This window comes from Acanthaster planci, unplaced genomic scaffold (assembly GCF_054643075.1).
Source record: "Acanthaster planci isolate LZ-2023a unplaced genomic scaffold, COTS_SCS Contig1, whole genome shotgun sequence".
In the NCBI taxonomy this organism is placed as follows: Eukaryota; Metazoa; Echinodermata; class Asteroidea; order Valvatida; family Acanthasteridae; genus Acanthaster; species Acanthaster planci.
Genome location: NW_028257625.1, coordinates 141,024 through 157,868, shown reverse-complemented (window position 1 = coordinate 157,868; position 16,845 = coordinate 141,024). Strand labels below are relative to the sequence as shown.

Genomic DNA, 16,845 nt, shown 5'->3' with positions numbered 1-16,845 from the left:
GGTTTTTCACAAACTCACTTCTGCTGTTCACAAACGGCCGAGAATGTAGCGCCTGAACTCGACCCGTTCTGGGAGAGAGGTCGGCCGGGCGCAGCCAAGTGCGTCCATGGAATTCCATAGGCTCGCCCACACGCACTAGGCCCGCCCATATGTGCTGTCATGTTTGTGTGTTGCGATGCGGGAATCAAGCACGCGCGCACAACTCAAAGACTTTGATCACCAGCCCTTGTGTTTTAACACATCCAATCTTTGGACTCGTTTGCTACTGTCGACCCAACGAGATTCAAGGGGCTTGTCATAAATCAACATTTGCTGGTTTGAAAAAAACATGTACTCCTTAAATTTTTAAGGAGCGCTTTTTTTTTTGCTCTCCTTGGAAAACATTAAGGAGCGCAGAGGAGCGTGAGTGCGCTCCTTTAAAATGAAGCCCTGGTTCACACTTGAAGGAAGGAAATGTTGGATACATGTACAGTACAAATGCATATGTACATGTACATGTATATGTAAGCACTGTGGTACATCTCTCCTGAGAATGACCAAAGCATCCTGGTTGAAACACGGAATTGACAAAATTACTTTCTGGAAACTGCTGTAGACTGGAGTTTCCTTTTTTTAAAACAGTTTCTTGCAAAGCAAAGTTTCTTGGCCTGATTTGTTCTACTGGAATTTCCTTTTTTAAACAGTTTCTGGCAAAGCAAAGTTTCTTTGCCTGATTTGTTCTATTAGTGTCTCTTTTTTTTTAAAACAGTTTCTGGCAAAGCAAAGTTTCTTGGCCTGATTTGTTTTATTGGAGTTTCCTTTTTTAAACAGTTTCTGGCGAAGCAAAGTTTCGTGGCCTACATGAACAAATGTATTATGGCCTCTTTTGCACTGTACAATTTCTCATACGTACATGTACAAGTCACTACATTGTATAATATTTTGAGCCCCATTCATAGAGACAGAAATATTTGCTATGGTGGCTTTTCCTCCAAAGTCATTCCTGAAATGTTAAAGGTTAGCTCAGCGTGCCACCACAGAGTTGTTGGGGGGGAGTTGTGTGTATCCTGGCCTCTATCGCGTCATTCCATAGTCTTGCCCATGGACGTCATGGTTGCTGTATTGAGCATCTGTTGATCTGTGCAGTGATACACTTGACAGACGTACAGTGCATTGCAATTGAAGGTTAACCTGGGAATAGGAAATTCTCTTTACCCTTCTTTTCCCAAGGAGTTCATGTTCATTTCATAACACCAGAAACTTTTTCTACACAATGGAAACATTTAACAGGGTTCACACCCGTGGGGAAACATTTTCATGCCTTTTTGCTCAAGTGGGAAATGATTTTAATGCCTTGTGAAATGTGAATGTCAACATACATGTAATCCTTTCACAAAATGTCTCATTTCAAGTCACAGTGTACACTTTCAATTGCGATGTACTGTATACACACTAGGCAAAGTGCTGGTATCAAGATGTTGCTTATTACAAGGGACTTCATTTAAAAACAATTCATTTTCAGGGTGGCGATGTTACCAAAAAGAAATGGGATGGGCTTAGATATTATTGGGAAGTCTCAGAATGGGTGGTGTCCTACAGAGGCAAATGAAAGAAATGTCAAGTGAGAGAAATGTGTATGCATTCATGTGGAGTGTGTAATTTGTGCATGAAGGCAGCTTTGGATCGAGGTGTTTGTAATATTGGAAAAGAAAGTGAACCAAAGTCTTAAGTTTTAATAATATTTTGTCATATCTGACAAAAACATTGCCATACTGCGGTAATTGAAAATTAGAATCTAAGAATCTAAATCATAAGGGCTCTTGTACACTAAGCTTTTCGTGATTTCATGAGGAATGATCCCTTGTTGATTTTGTAATTTTTTTCTCCAAATAAAGAACAAATACCCATGTTTTTCAGATGTTTCAAGTATTTCTCAATAGATGTAATGGAAATGTTTCTGTGAAAAACATCTGCAAGATTGGTTGCTGACAGAATATGAAAAATCCCAACTGCATGATTAATGACAAGCTTGCCTGCTTTTTTCTGTTCTCTTGCAGTTGGTGACAAAATTCCTGCTGACATTCGGATATCCACAATCAAGTCCACTACGTTACGTGTGGATCAGGCTCTTCTCACAGGTTGGTAATTGATCAACAACACTTCTTTTTTTTGAGTGGGATTTCTTGTGCTTACTTATGTGTACGTGCACCGTTGCTTGATTTGACTTGTGTTCAGAGGGTTGGGCTCCCGATCTTGTCAGTGCCGTTGAGCTGTACCGATGCTTTGCCACTTAACCTGTTTATGTATATGTACTTACATGTATGTACATGCCTTGGTCCACCGAGGAAACATGGAAGGGAACCAGTACTCTGATATGACTTCCATTGGTAACTCCACTGGGAATCTCAGATCTAGACTACCATTCAGGGGTTTTTTTCGGGGCGGGGGACTCCTTAAGACGTTAAGAATATCACACCACATTTTTCTGACAACAAAGAGGAAGCTCCATATTCAGCTGCTCCTTTCACTGGCTGTGCTTTTTAAAAAAAATTCTTGAACCCCTTCTTGACGTTGAGCATTGGATGCAAGTAATGAGGCTCAAATTTTCATTAAGACTTGGCAGCCCTGTACTTCGGCAGCATGATTTGCTAATGAGGCACTGAATGCGCTGGATTTGACAGAGCTGGCTTTTTTAGTTGTTAAAAGCCATTCCGGCACCCCCCGCCTCCGGGGGTATGATGTACGGGATATCAGCTTCACTGAAACCATGGGAGGTTTCTCTTGCGCTGGTTGGCCTAAAAAAAAAAAAAAACTTCCCTGTGCCGAGATGTTCCCAATCATCCGTGAGGAATGTTGCTGGCTGTTTGGAAGACGGCTGCCCTCTGTGCTTACAGCTTGGACCGTTCAGGATGCTAACTGGCCTTTGGCGTAATCTCTGATGTGTGTGCTCGTCTGAGAGTCGTGGAGACCAGTTGATATGCCTGGTATTTGTTAGGTCCCTATCAACGTGCATATACATTTGTACACGTACGTCTTGTCTTCTTATGCTAAATGTCGATCTTGCAATTGCTGGCATTTCATTCAAGTCCTGCATCAAGTCCAAACATGCCTTACGGTTAAAAAAAAGAAAGAAATCTCTTCGCCTTTAGAAAATCCAAACAGACAGCTTTCATTCATTGATCTTCACAGTCCAATTTCAGAAGTCAATCAAAGTCCTGATAACCAAACAATCGATTATTGTAAAGGCCAACTAAACTTTTGAAAACAGATTCTTTGAATTTCTGTAAGAATATCAGTGCAAACAGGTGAAGAAGATATGAAGTGGAACAAAGGAATTCTTTTTTGAATGACTTGTTCTGATCTTTCATTCCACTCCTTATTTTGGTTGAAACCGAAACTCATTGAAATGTTGGTCAGGCTCCTGGTTTAAGTACTAATGACATAAATGCTACAAAAGGTGAAGAAGTCCAGTCCATGTGTAATTTCACAACTGTTAACATTGTTAGAAAAGGGAAGAATCGGTGAAGATATTGGAGTAACAGATTAGTGTTCAAAGGGTTGTGCTAAGTCCGAGTGTTAGAATTGAAATACTTCTTGCCAGTTGGCTTAAGAATACTAAGGGCAGTTTATATAAACTTTCTGCCAATAATATTTGTGAAATAAAACACTCGGTTTGCCCTTTCTCAGCCTTCACATTGTTTCTAGTACAAGTAGATGAGTCAATCAAAATTATGAAATGTAAAAAAAAAAAGGTTGAAAAAATCAACGGCACAGGTACACGTATCTCTCTGTGTATGGCCCATCATCTTCATGTTTGCTTAGGAATGTCCCCATCTGTTGATGGTTGATTTAACATTTCTCTCCCTCAAAGGCCTAATGGAAAAGCCCTCGGCCTGGTTTTGGATTACGGGTTCGTTGACCAATGTCTTGGACATAAAAACAGAAAACAACCCCCCTCCCCTGTCCAACTTGGTCGCACTTTGTATAATTTACCGCTGCAATTCTTCATGGAGTTCTAAAGTAAAGCAACCCACGCACTCCAGACTTTACCGGGAATGATACAGTACTCAACTGAATTGGCATTGGGCCAAGTGACAAGATAACCCAGCGCATCTCTGTGATCTGTTGCGATGCAGCCTGTCACTTGATGTACAGATTTTAGGGATATGCCCAAGAGTATGCCTGTTCCAATGTCATTTGCCAAATCTCTCCATATGTACATGTTTGACAACCAGCAGTTAATTTTTTTTTGGGGGGGGGGCATTTTCTAACCAGTTTTTACTGTGATATTGATTGATCTTTGATTAATCCATCAATCTCTTCATTTGTGGTTTTAGTTAGTCACTTACCTGTGTCATTGATTAATCAGTTATAAGAAGTTTTGTTACCACAGACATTTATGTTAAGGAAACACTGCTTGCTGAGTGTGTTTCAGCTTAGTGAACATTTGATTGCATTTATAAAGTTATTGATCAATCCATCACCCTAAAACCCTGAGGCATTCTCCATTATCTTTAGAATCCAGCTAGAGGGAACAGTATTGCTATCCAGTTCTACATTCACATACCAGACATGTACATGAATGAACATATACATTCTTTGTAGCAGAACCAAAGTTGACCTCAGTCCTCAAGTAAAGCAGTGATGACTTTGCTTCGTTGAGATCTCTGCTAGATTTCAGCAGAACCACCATGCGGTAGGGGATAATTGCGGCACCCAATGACAGGTCTTCTTTTTCATAAATCTAGTCTCGAGACGCAAGTTAGGAAATTAAACTCCAAGTATCATCAAATTGCATACACTTTTGTTTGTTAATCTGTTGAGTATATTTCTTTATTTCTTTCAGCAACGTTCCTCATCAATCTAATAATAATACCCATTACCCACTTGTGTCAAGGACTGAACATGCCATACATGTACATCTCTCTGGCAACCAGTCTCGCAGTAAATTTACTCGCCCCAGGATCTGAGCGCTCGAGGAGAGTTTCATTCTTAAGGTCCACGATGCTTTAATCAAATTTCTCTCTTGAGTGCTTGTCTTGAGTGTAAGAGACGTACATTGTACGTACATAAAAAATGCACATACGGGTGCTTGGATAAGAATTAAAGTCCTCAGCTTTAAAAAAGATTTTTTTTAACGTGCCTTTTTTATCAGATTTTATGGGAAATTGATTGATTCCCAATTTTAGTCTCGGTGCAATGATTCTCTGAATGCAAATTGTAGATGCTTGGGTATTTCTTTTCGAATGAAAAAAAGAAATTTCTGTTTTTAATTCATGTACCGGTATGTGTGTCGGCGTGTGTTGCTGCTGTTGTACCGGTACATGTATGCATATATCGGTAGTCAGGGTGGACGTCAGTCTTTAAACTGAACTTTAAACTTGCTTAGCCAGGAAATTGTTGGAAGACGTGCTGTCACTGAAAAATGCTGTGCATCAAGCATCAAAGCCTTTTCTTTGATTTCCTCTTCTTTGACTTCTCATATGTACCCATAAAAAATGTTCCCCCTTCCCCCCATTTTCATAAATTTTGAAATCTTTTACACGTGGAATGTGACACAAAGCCCAAGGAACCACGGAAATTGTGTACATGTATGAACAGTAACAAAATGTGCCCTGAAAATAATTTGTTGCCAGGAGGATTTTCAAGCTTCTTGTTCAACTCGGGCTTGGCCACAGTCCCCTCATCTGACACCTTTAGGCTGAGCATGGTGCCAATGGTACATGAGTGAAGATGACCATAGAGGTGAAGCAGAAGCCAGATCTCAAGCCAGGATTTGAGAAGAATAGTCCTGCTGCTGCAGAAATGGGACTGTGCGTGGAGTAAATTGGTACATGTATCTGTTGTCTCTGATCGTTTCCTTATTTTGTCACTTTTGTGCTCAGGTGAAAGCGTCAGCGTGATGAAGCACACGGACACCATCCCCGACACCAGGGCCGTCAACCAGGACAAGAAGAACCTGCTGTTCTCGGTAGGTCTGCTTACATCTGAAATTTTTGATAAACATTGTTCACGGCAAATCCATTTTTTGTCTGGTTCCCTGAATCTATTATACACGTATTTGATGTAATCTGTTAAATGGGTTGATGCTAGACTGAATTGTTTAATTTTACAAAAAAATTATCATTGAAATTGACTTGAATTTTTTTTAGTGGGCAGGCAGTTTGCTTTAGAATGTGTTCCAGACTTACAATATTTTATGAATTTCAGTTAAGTGTCAGTCAGTTTTTAACTTGGTTTTTTTTACTTGGGGCGCATTTCAGTGTGGGCTTAAATACACATTTATGAAGCTGTCCTCATCAGCTTACATCTGTTCTAAGCGCTTAGATATGTACTGGAATAAAACTTGAAAAAAGAGGGCTTGCCTTTGTCCTATTTTAAACATGTCAAACTAAAATGAGCCTTAAGCTTTTAAAAGCAAATGATTTTAACCTGATCCATTAAGTGCTACCGCCGATATTTCTGCTTAACATCTGCAATGATGATTTCTATCTGGGATTTGTTTCACATTTTTGTTGCTTGATGTATCACCGCTCTCAAGCCTGAAGTTTATAACTCTCAGCATCTCATTTCTTTTTCTCTCTTCGTTATTTGTGTCACCAGGGAACAAACATCGCCTCTGGCAAGTGCACTGGCGTTGTGGTGGGAACAGGTCTGAGCACAGAGATAGGTGAGTGGCCTCATTCAACCAAAAAAAGATGTTTTTTTTTTGTTGCCTGGCTGTCGGTGCTCAGAAGGTTCCTAGGAATTTAGAGGGAGGCTCTTATGGTTATGTCAACATGTGGACAACTTAACCAAGCTACTACGGGCACTTGGCAATGCAAAGATGTGCTGGCTTCTTTGGGAGATTTTTTTGGGGGCTCCAGAACTGTATTGCTTTTTCTTGAAATTTGATCCACACTGGATATCAGATATTTGTGTAGGAGCGAGGAGTTGGGATATTAGATTGTGAATGAAGGTATGATTTGAAAGAAAATCAGAGATGATATTGGCTGCGGTAATGTTATATGTAGAATTTAAAAATTGACTTAAGGGAGCATTTCAAAAGTATGCTGTATATGTACATGTAATAAGCCTTTTGCGAGTTAAATTTGAATAAAATCTGGTACTCTGAGTTCTTGAAATTCATGTGAACATAACAATTTGAATTCTCCACCCTACAGACACTGTTGCTATACCTTGTGATTCAGGGCAAGCTTTTCCTTAGTTACGTTGGAGACGCTTTGCTTCAGTACACATTTTTCAATAGATAAGAAGGGCACAAAGGAATCAGTCCATTCCAGAGGCGGTGGTCACCATGTGAAAGCTTTCCCTGAATAAACGAGGTGTAGCAACAATGTCCTTAGTCTGAGGAATTCAAATGTTATGTTAATATGCAAGTAGAGAACTCTGTGTACCAGATTTTATTCAAATTTAACTCACAAAAGGCTTGTTGCAGTAAAGGCTGTAGTCAGGAAGAGGTGGTATTGCAGTGTTCTGCCGAAAAATGACTCAATGTACTAAATCCATGTACATGTACCTGCACATTGGCAAGGCAGTGTGTTCATTTTCAAGCAAGGTAAAACTTCATGCTCCCTAAGATTATGCACAGGTTTAGCTTGGGCTGAGTAACTGCAAGGAACTTTGATGTTGCTTTTAAGCACTTCGATTTCAAGATCAAAATTGTAAATCAAACCAGTTGCTGTGGAAACAGAGGCCTTCAAATTGCCTCAAAACACCCAAGGGGCTTTGCACTGACTGCGGGTAGGAAGCATCTTCTAATTTTTTTCCCCCATCATCTAATCACAGTGTTTAGCGGTGACCTTACCTGTTTCCTTCTTTGTCCTTGTTTGATTGCCCCATCCAGCATCTTGCTGGCCCCTTTGAAAAGAGACCATCGTTTGCAAGAATGATTAATGATCCACTGGGGAGAGCACAAGAGTCTCGGATAATTGTGCGCCGCGCTCTCGCGGTGCAAATCTGGCTAGACTCCCATAGTGGCTGGAGGGAAGTTGGACTCTGGACAGTCAGGTGCAGACCACCATAGAGAATGCACATTGTAGACTTGGAATATGCTTGCCTGATTATATACATGTACTCACATGCAAGAAGTTTTTGATGAGAGAAACCGGTTAATCAGTCACTACTGAAAGAATCGCTTTCAAACAGCATACATTAACAGTGCCAATCATCCATATTTCTCATCTTGGAAGTCTTTAGAAATATCAACTTCTGGATAAGTGTAGTTGACGAGACAGCAGTATTGAATTGCTGTTTCAAGAGGGCAGAATAGAAGGCTACATTTAATTGTCTTGGAAATGGTGCCTTAAATTTACAAGCAAGTGCAACTACAAAATTTACATGTACGTATCGCCTGCCGAAAGAATCTCATGCATACTCTGCAGTTTATTGCATTGGCACCTCCCCCCTCTACTTGAAAGAGCCATCTGATAGCATTTCAGGGACCTTTAGTTAACGAGATTTCAGGCAAGAGCCATATCGTTTCCTTTTATTCTTTCCTTCCGGAGAAGTGTCACCAGTCACCTGTCACTGACCAAAAGATAAAAATAATCATTGAGTTGGTTGATAAGCTCGCTTAATGGATGCGGAGGCTAAAAACAAACAGTGATAGCATTGATAAACTGGGAGCAGATGAGTTTGGAGGACTGATGCGCTTGATGTCCTCACTCTGGGGTTTGGGCTAGCAAGGATTCCTTAATAATCCCCGTGTTTGAATGAAGACGAAATCCGTGGAACCAAACTTGGGATCTGATGTGGATTTGTCCAGGTGCCTTGAGAAACAAGCCAGAAGCTGGTCAGTGACCTGCCAGCTACTGGCTGGATATCTGACTTCCTTAGGGTTCATAAGGCCCAAAGCACAGGCCGGCGTCATCTGCCCAGAAATACATGTATGTTCTGAAAAACAGACCCCCAAAACATAACTTTTGCCAAGTAAGGCCCACAAGTTCATAAGGAGGAATATTTTGTGTCTGAAAATTGTCTTCTGTTGAAGAAGAGGAAGAGCAGTACATGTATGTTAATTTCATTTTCTTACATGTCCTCAGTGCAATTTCATTAGTGCACATGTACAGTTTACATGTGCACTGTTCTACTAGGTGAATGTAAATGCTACAGTAGTCCACAACTGAGTCAAACTTACTGACAAAATGGGAGACCGGACTGGTTAGCAGTGTTTCTTGCTATGACAATTTGAGGCTGTAGGTTTGAATCCTGGTGTCAAGCCAGTTTCCCGCTTGGTTTATTCGCTGTCATGGACGAATGATAATCACCGACAGGGTTTTGTTCTTTTTTTAACTTTTGCCTAGTACAATGTGTAGTCTCCCTTCTGTCTATTGAGCTTCAGTCGGTCAGTTGTCAAAACCTTGACACAGGTGCACAGCTGTGTGGTTGATACCGTCAACTCTCTGCTTTCTGGTCCCCTAAGCTCCCCCCCTTCCCCTATGGTATGCACCCAGTCACTCCAGATGCAGTCGCCGGCCGGCATATATTGACACACGATGGTAACATAGCGTTGTTTCACGTCACCCGGACGGCTGGTCCGTCGCGTCGGCATGCTGCAGTGCGGTTGGCTGCTTAATGTCCACTCCTCCCCCCCGAGTACCGTATTTTTGGCCTGTGCAGCACGGCGTATTCAGATTGCCAGCAGGCGTACATACCGATGGCAGTGGGCCAACGGGGTGTTACCGTCGGTGCAACAGCTCATCAGTCTGCACGATGACAACTGTCGCAGTGGAAGAGCCTGATGAGCTACAAGGAAGATGTCTGTGCTGACACCAAGCTGTGATTATTTAAATTCATCTTCTGTCAACTCCTGACCCCTGGAAATGATGCAGATTTTGATTTAAATGCGCGATCTTTTTGATTAATACGTGTACATGTACAATTCCCTTAGCATCCTTTTGTGTAACCTTTCTGTATAAATCCTCTTAACGGGTCTCAAAATTCCACACTGTGCAGGAAACCAATGGCACTTGTTCAGAACTATGAAAAAATCCAAGAACATGTGGCATCAAGCCTTGCGTGTACTTGTACATATACAGTGTACGTAGTAGTTGTGGTTGAGCTAATTTTCTACTAAAATGTCTGTGAGGATTTTGATGGATCCGGGATGGTAAAGGCATAACTTGTGATTTTAGGATCTGCCTCGGTTATTTTGCAGTAATAAAATCCTGCTTATCAGCCGTGGCAGAATGTCTCTGAAAATGGACAGACACAGTGGACATACATGTACCTGTATGGTGTGTGTGTGCATGTGGAGGGGGGGTTAAAAACATTAGTACTAATGCTGAGAGTGTTCTAGATAGGCTTTGTTCATAGAAATGGTTGGAAAAAGAATCCATTTCTTTGAGGAAATTTTGCACACAGTTTGAGGCGAATGAGTCTCCCAGATACTGCGTAGTCTTATTTAACAAAAACCCAGAAATTATGATACTTCCTAGTTTCATCTGAGTTTTCCAAATACATATATGATGCAGCCACATTTGTCAATTCCTTGAAATGGATCTCGGGTCACCCTACTGTCAGGAAAGGTTATGTCGAAAAATGAAAAAAAAAAAAGACGAAAGAGAGAAAGAGACTTGAAAAGTAGGTTTCAAGATCACCCCTATGAGGCAAACAGATTGCCTGATAATCTCTCTAATGCACTGATAAATCAATCTGTTCAAATTTACGTGATGATATGCGACGTTTCTCTCACTGCTACCCATCTGCCCAATGCCAGCCGTGTATATCGTCAACACGCTCGTTTATATTTCCCCCTCTTAGTATTTATTTTGAATGGAGACCAGACAGCCGCAATCATGGAGGAAATCCACGGCTGTGGTCGTCAACAGTCAAGTACATGCACACATACCGATTATACAATGTACGGGCACACTTCATACCTCATCTCAACCAGTTCAGGCCTGTGCATGTCGCATGCATTTTCTGTTGTGAAAAAGCACACCTCGCTCCAAAAAAATGTTCTGGTACTTGTTGAAACAGCTTTGAAAATATGAAAGTATACTATACATGTACTTGTCAAGATCGAAACCTATTTCATTGTTGTATTAATTAAAACGTGGGTCTTTGTATAAATTTAGGGTCTAATTTTTTTCCAGTCCCTGTTACATCTGGTGTACAATTCTGGAAGGTTTAGGACACGTTCTTTAACTTCCAAGAGTGCTTAAGTAATATAGATTCCCTATTAAAACAAATAAAAATTGTTTGAAATCAATTTGAGTGATTTAGCTCATATCAAATTACAAAGTTTGAGTGAAAGTCAGATAGAAAGTGTCACATGTTGGATCCCAAATTGATAGAATGACCCGCTATGCTATTCTTGACAAGGCTTACTCGGAAATTCCTAAAACAACACTAGTTATAGGGCCTCAATACATGAGCACATGACACGATTTCCTTGATATTTGCTGCTTGTGTCAGAGGTTAATGACTGGTCAGTTTGATCAAAATTTGTGCTCGGAAGGCAAGGCCATTTCATGGAATAACTCCATCATTGACGGCTTGTGCGATAGCCGACGTCACTCCTGCACAGAGGGGAGGCATTTCCCAGCAAGCGAAGGCGTAAGCTGTGCTGCAGCAATTTGGAACGACATATTTCAAGATGAAAGACTCGTACTCCAAGGAAGGGTTGCAAGGGCAGGATATTGGCAATCTTCTTCAAGTCTCCTCATGTTGACAAACCAAACACGACCGCTTTCTGCTTAGTCTAATTAACATGAAAGAGCCTGCACATGTACATGTTCCTGAAGTTTATTGTGAAGGGAGAATCTTTTGATTTGATAGAGTGAATGGATAACACGAATTCAGTTTAGTGGATATTGTTTTATAAGGTCTTATTGCCATCATGAGCTGTTCCCATCTTTATTCTGTTGAGTGAGTCCAATTGGCAAATAACTCCATCCTAGAAGTTCCTTGGTTACTTTGAATATTGTGCGATATTAGATTTCCCAAATTCCCAGATGATACCGTGGGAAAACACAATGTAGAAAAATGGCATCTGAAAAGAATGATGGAAGATTGGAAAATAAATACAACAAAGCATTTTATCATGACAATTGCTGAGATTTTTAATAGCAGGTTGTGAAATCAGAAGTCAACTTCCTATCTTGCCTTTTTTTGTTAAGTTGTTAATATTACCATAAAGCCTGTTGGTGAACATCAGGTCACCCAGCATAGTCAGTTGGAGAAGAAAGAATTTTTTTGTCCCTTGTGTTGGATGTATCACTTGGCTTCTTTTAATTTTCCAACAGCCAAGTTTGAAATGGGCTTGTTTGAGTATATGTCACTTCTAAACATTCCAAAGATAGATATTTGAATGCTGATGTTGGAGTGAATATTCAAATATTCGACACAACCCAAGTTGACACTCCCTAGGATTGAAATACATAAACACAAAATACAGTGCATATGAACTGAATAAAATTCCTGGAACTTGGTGCAAGGGAACAGAAAATGAAATGTGGATGTTGATGAATATACACACAGTGTGTTTGAATCCATAAGTTGTTCCTGCAGGTGTTGGGGTGACGTTATCATTTGGCATCAGTAGCCGGCGTGTTAACGTCAAAACCTATAATGCTTAAGGTTTTATTTGTTTCCAGAGTCAAGTGCGAACACTGGCCTCTGCTGTCGGCCGTAAACCGAGTCAATAATGGCTCACAAAACATGCAAACCGATCATAATGATGATTGACGGTGGAAAGATATTGGGAACAGGTGTTCGTCCGTGTGCGTGCATCGCTGGGACGTGTACGCACATGCATGCATGCGTGGTTGAATCTGAGGGAGCGATGCTTACACGTAGGCGGTAGAATGATTAAAGAGACTGTCTCATCTTGAAAGTTTTGGGTAAAGGCCGCAAGTGGCCCTCCAATCCGTGCAGTGTTTGCCAGCCCACTTTTGCCCATACCGTTGGCACCCAGCATGGCAGAAGGCTTTGATGTAGTCCTCTGGGTACACTCAAAATCCCTTGCAATCATAAGGTTCGTGCACAAACACGTAGTTAGCAACTTGGTGTACTGGTACCTTGAAAAAATAACTGACCATGCTTGTCAGACTTACATTTTGAATGTTGACATTAATGTACATGTATGCCAGAATGTATTTGTCGAGGTACTCCTTGTGTGAAACACCATAGGCAATACATATGCTGAATGTTTATGTATGCACAATATTGAATTCAATCTGGTCCCCAGTCCATATACCTGTACTTTTACATGTGTATGCACATGTACATATACGTATGTTTGGGCCAAATTTTTGGCAGAGTTGGTCTTACCACCCAAAAATTCAGAAAAAGAAAGCAAAAAATCGTACAGGCTTCATGCATTGCAGTTATGCATGTCAGTTTTCACTGGTATGTGGTGATGGAATACCTTATGTAGTCATTAAAAGTAGTGCCCCCCGTTTTTCTTTGTTAATTTCAGGCAAGATTCGGACGGAGATGGTTGAGACCGAGACCGAGCGCACCCCGCTGCAGCAGAAGCTGGATGAGTTTGGCGAGCAGCTGTCCAAGGTGCATTAGTTAAATCTTGCCCCTAGACTCATGTCAGTAGCTACATGTAATCTGCGGCTTGGGTTTACAGCTTCAGGGGGTAACCGGCCTAGTTTCTGGAGCTGGTCAACCCTAGAAAGGCAGTCGTGCCTGTCTCGCCTTCACCCGTAGCCCTACTCCATCCAACTCTTCACAGTATGCAGCATCCTGAGGAATTTGGTCGTTCATTTTACTGACGTAATTCTTATCCTTGGATTCTGTTGGTCATGTTGGATTGGTCAAAACCCAATTATATCAATAGCCAAAACTTTTGGGTAATAAAAGAGCTGAATTGTTATTTATTTTTACAAAGCCATGAACCTCTCTTGCAGTCCTGAATCTGTCTTTTGATCTGTGCTTGTTTCCTCCCCCAGCGGGAGTTTTGACTGGCTTTAAATCAAGACATTCTCAGAGAAACAAACAGTGGGCTGTTTGAAATATTTAGTTTGACGTTTCTTCTCAGAATGGCACGTAATTCCCACCTGAGCAGATTTATCACATACTGTAGCAGTCCGTCTGTCCGGGAAGCAGTTTGTGTTTCCCTGTCTTGCTGTGATAAGCGGTGGTGCAACTGGTGTCGTTTAGTGCAATAAGGGGGTAAAAATGAAGGGGGTTGGGGATTTCAGGGTTCCCGCGGTTACAGGGAAATTCTGGAAAAAAAGCTGTCGAGGGAGGTCATGGAAAATTTGTTAAAAGTAGGGTGTCCCTTGAATCCTCTTGTCTGAGGGAAAAAAGTCATAGGAATGAAAATCATGCAAAGGCTACCTGTTCTTCTGATGGGCCACTTGTGTGTACTAACGGAGGAATGATAAATTTACAAGCTATCCATGTCAGTCGATAGTAGTGGCTGTGGCAGTCTTGCGCTTCATAACACCAAACAATTTTTCTTTTCAAAATTCTCTTCATTGTCATGGAAGCTGTCATACCAGCTATCTTTATAACCCTAGAAAGTCGTGAAAAGTCATGGATTTTTTTTCAGATTATTTAATTTCTTTTCCTTAAGTGTCCAAAGAGATCCAGAATTTCTTCTCACCCCTCTGTAAGGCTGTATAATGTTACCTTCTGGAAAATTCCAAATATTTTGACCTTCCAGAAAACTTCTTGACCCTTGAATCTGGTTTTACCCGAAGTTGGGTCCCTAGTGCTTACGTGTTGTTGGTATGCAGAATTTGCAACTTAAATTTCTTACGTATGTTCGGATGTGCAAAACCATCATTGTACATGTACAGTGCACCGGTACATGTACCAGTGCATATAGAGCAACCTAAGCGAACCAATCAGTACTCAACTTATTTCCGTGTTGTTTCATATTTTTGTTAGCCTGTGTCATTGTTTGTGGTGTGCTGTTTGTTCGTTTATTTTCATGTACCAGCCCATGATGAACTTGCCCTCGGATGTCGTTCCTCCTTGGAACTATCTGAAGATTTCTCATAATTCCTCGTTCTGAGGCTGATATGTACATCCAAAAGTTTTGTTGAGCTGATGTTAATCGGACAGGGGCAGTTAATTTCCTGTTGGATGATGTGGTGGTCCCCAAAGACTGAAATGTTAAGGTGTATTTAACGTGTGGGTTTCATTTCAGGTCATCTCTATCATCTGTGTGGCTGTCTGGGCCATCAACATTGGTCACTTCTCCGACCCCTCCCATGGTGGGTCCTGGGTGCGCGGCGCCATCTATTACTTCAAGATCGCCGTGGCCCTAGCCGTGGCTGCCATCCCAGAAGGCCTGCCTACAGTCATCACGACGTGCCTGGCCCTGGGTGAGTTGCAAATCTTTCTTTCTGTTGTTTTGAGTCCTGCAATGTTTATTATTTGGTGTCTGTGTGTTATTGGTCACCCCTGGTACTCGGTAATAGTAAACGTGAGAGGGAAACCAATGAAATTGAATGCCTTCCAATGGAATTTTTTCGATTAAAAAATGAGCCCAAAAGAATTGATTTTGGTAATCATTTGATACCTTGTTTGAACCCCTTCTCGGCGGGAATTTCTTTCCAAAAGCCGACTCCAAGAATTCCAGACTCGCTTGGCCACGAAGGCCGACTGCCAAACTGCAAATTCTCAGTTTGTGGCCCAGCGTGCTCAGCACGTTTTGAATTACACGGTGAAAAGGCTGATCATTCGGTGGCGTGCGGCTCTACTCAAGCTTCCACATTCCCATTGCCTCTTTTCAAAGTGGGGGCTATTGTCATTTCTGGGCTACACACAAAGACCAATTACCATATACTCAAGAGCCAGGGTCTGCCTTCTTTCATTTTGTTCGCTCGAACGTGGGCCGAGAATGATAGCTGAAAAGCGGGCTGAGGATCTCAATTTTTACGGCGGCTATGACCGCCTCCCGGTGTGAAGGGATTAACATGTAAGACATGAGTGCTGTTAAAAGTTTTGGCCATCAGGTTAGAAAGGTTCATATTCGCTGCCAAAGGAGCTTTTTGGTTTATTAGTGTCTTATGTACATGTACAGTTTGACTTGTTCCAAGATACATGGGCAAGCTTTAATGTAACTAACCAAACCGTGACTAACTTTGATCTTTTGCAGTGCTTTTAAGTGATAAGAACAGTTTAGAAAATGTTTCAAAATGGTAAGATGTTGTGCTGATCAGGAATATGGCCTGCCTTTGATTCTTGCTGGAACCTTTGGTCAGAGTCAAAGCTCATTATCACTGTCATGAAAATGACACCTCATATTGTCGTCATTGCTTTGTAGGTACTCGTCGCATGGCGAAGAAGAATGCCATTGTCAGAAGCCTGCCCTCTGTTGAAACCCTTGGATGTACGTCAGTCATCTGCTCCGACAAGACAGGAACACTCACCACCAACCAGATGTCTGTCAGCAGAGTAAGTGGCGGCCATTTTGGTTTGAACTTTTGAACAATTAGGACTTAGACAGGAACATTGGAGTAGTATATTGGCATTGTAGCCAATTTTGTTGGTTTTGGTTTTTGTTTTAACCCTGCCATGTGGGAGCGTGTGCCCAGATTTTTGATTACAGTTCTTACTGAATCAAACTTCAAATCTTTTACGTATGTTTGCTGGTTTTTGGTTTTGTATTCTGGTGCCAATAGCGTCAGTTTTTCTGCACATCATCAGTACCTTTCAACCAGATTTGAAAGTCTATGAGTTGTTGTCTCTCTCATTGGAAAGAGTTACTTACCTGCATGGTCCAGATTTGAGACTTTAAGCATGAATAGTTTTATGCATTCATGAGCTCTCTGAAAGGAAGCCTTTCTCGTCACAAAATGGTTTCCAAAATAAATGAACAGTACACCAAATACTCAGTACATTGTTTTTGATGTCATAATGGGCTCCGGGTGTTTACTGCAAAAGGATCAGACT

At 41.3% G+C, this 16,845-nt stretch overlaps 1 protein-coding gene across 2 annotated transcripts in view; it reads left to right on the top strand.

Moving 5' to 3' along the window:
- The window catches only part of LOC110980721 (calcium-transporting ATPase sarcoplasmic/endoplasmic reticulum type-like), a 73,295-nt gene that overhangs the window by 35,428 nt on the left and 21,022 nt on the right, over positions 1 to 16,845 (top strand). For both annotated transcript variants that reach the window (XM_087131516.1, XM_087131515.1), the window contains exons 7-12: positions 2,037 to 2,117; positions 5,865 to 5,950; positions 6,583 to 6,649; positions 13,406 to 13,494; positions 15,095 to 15,272; positions 16,217 to 16,347. In XM_087131516.1, the coding sequence (XP_086987642.1) occupies positions 2,037 to 2,117; positions 5,865 to 5,950; positions 6,583 to 6,649; positions 13,406 to 13,494; positions 15,095 to 15,272; positions 16,217 to 16,347 (632 nt within the window). The remainder of the gene's footprint in view (positions 1 to 2,036; positions 2,118 to 5,864; positions 5,951 to 6,582; positions 6,650 to 13,405; positions 13,495 to 15,094; positions 15,273 to 16,216; positions 16,348 to 16,845) is intronic.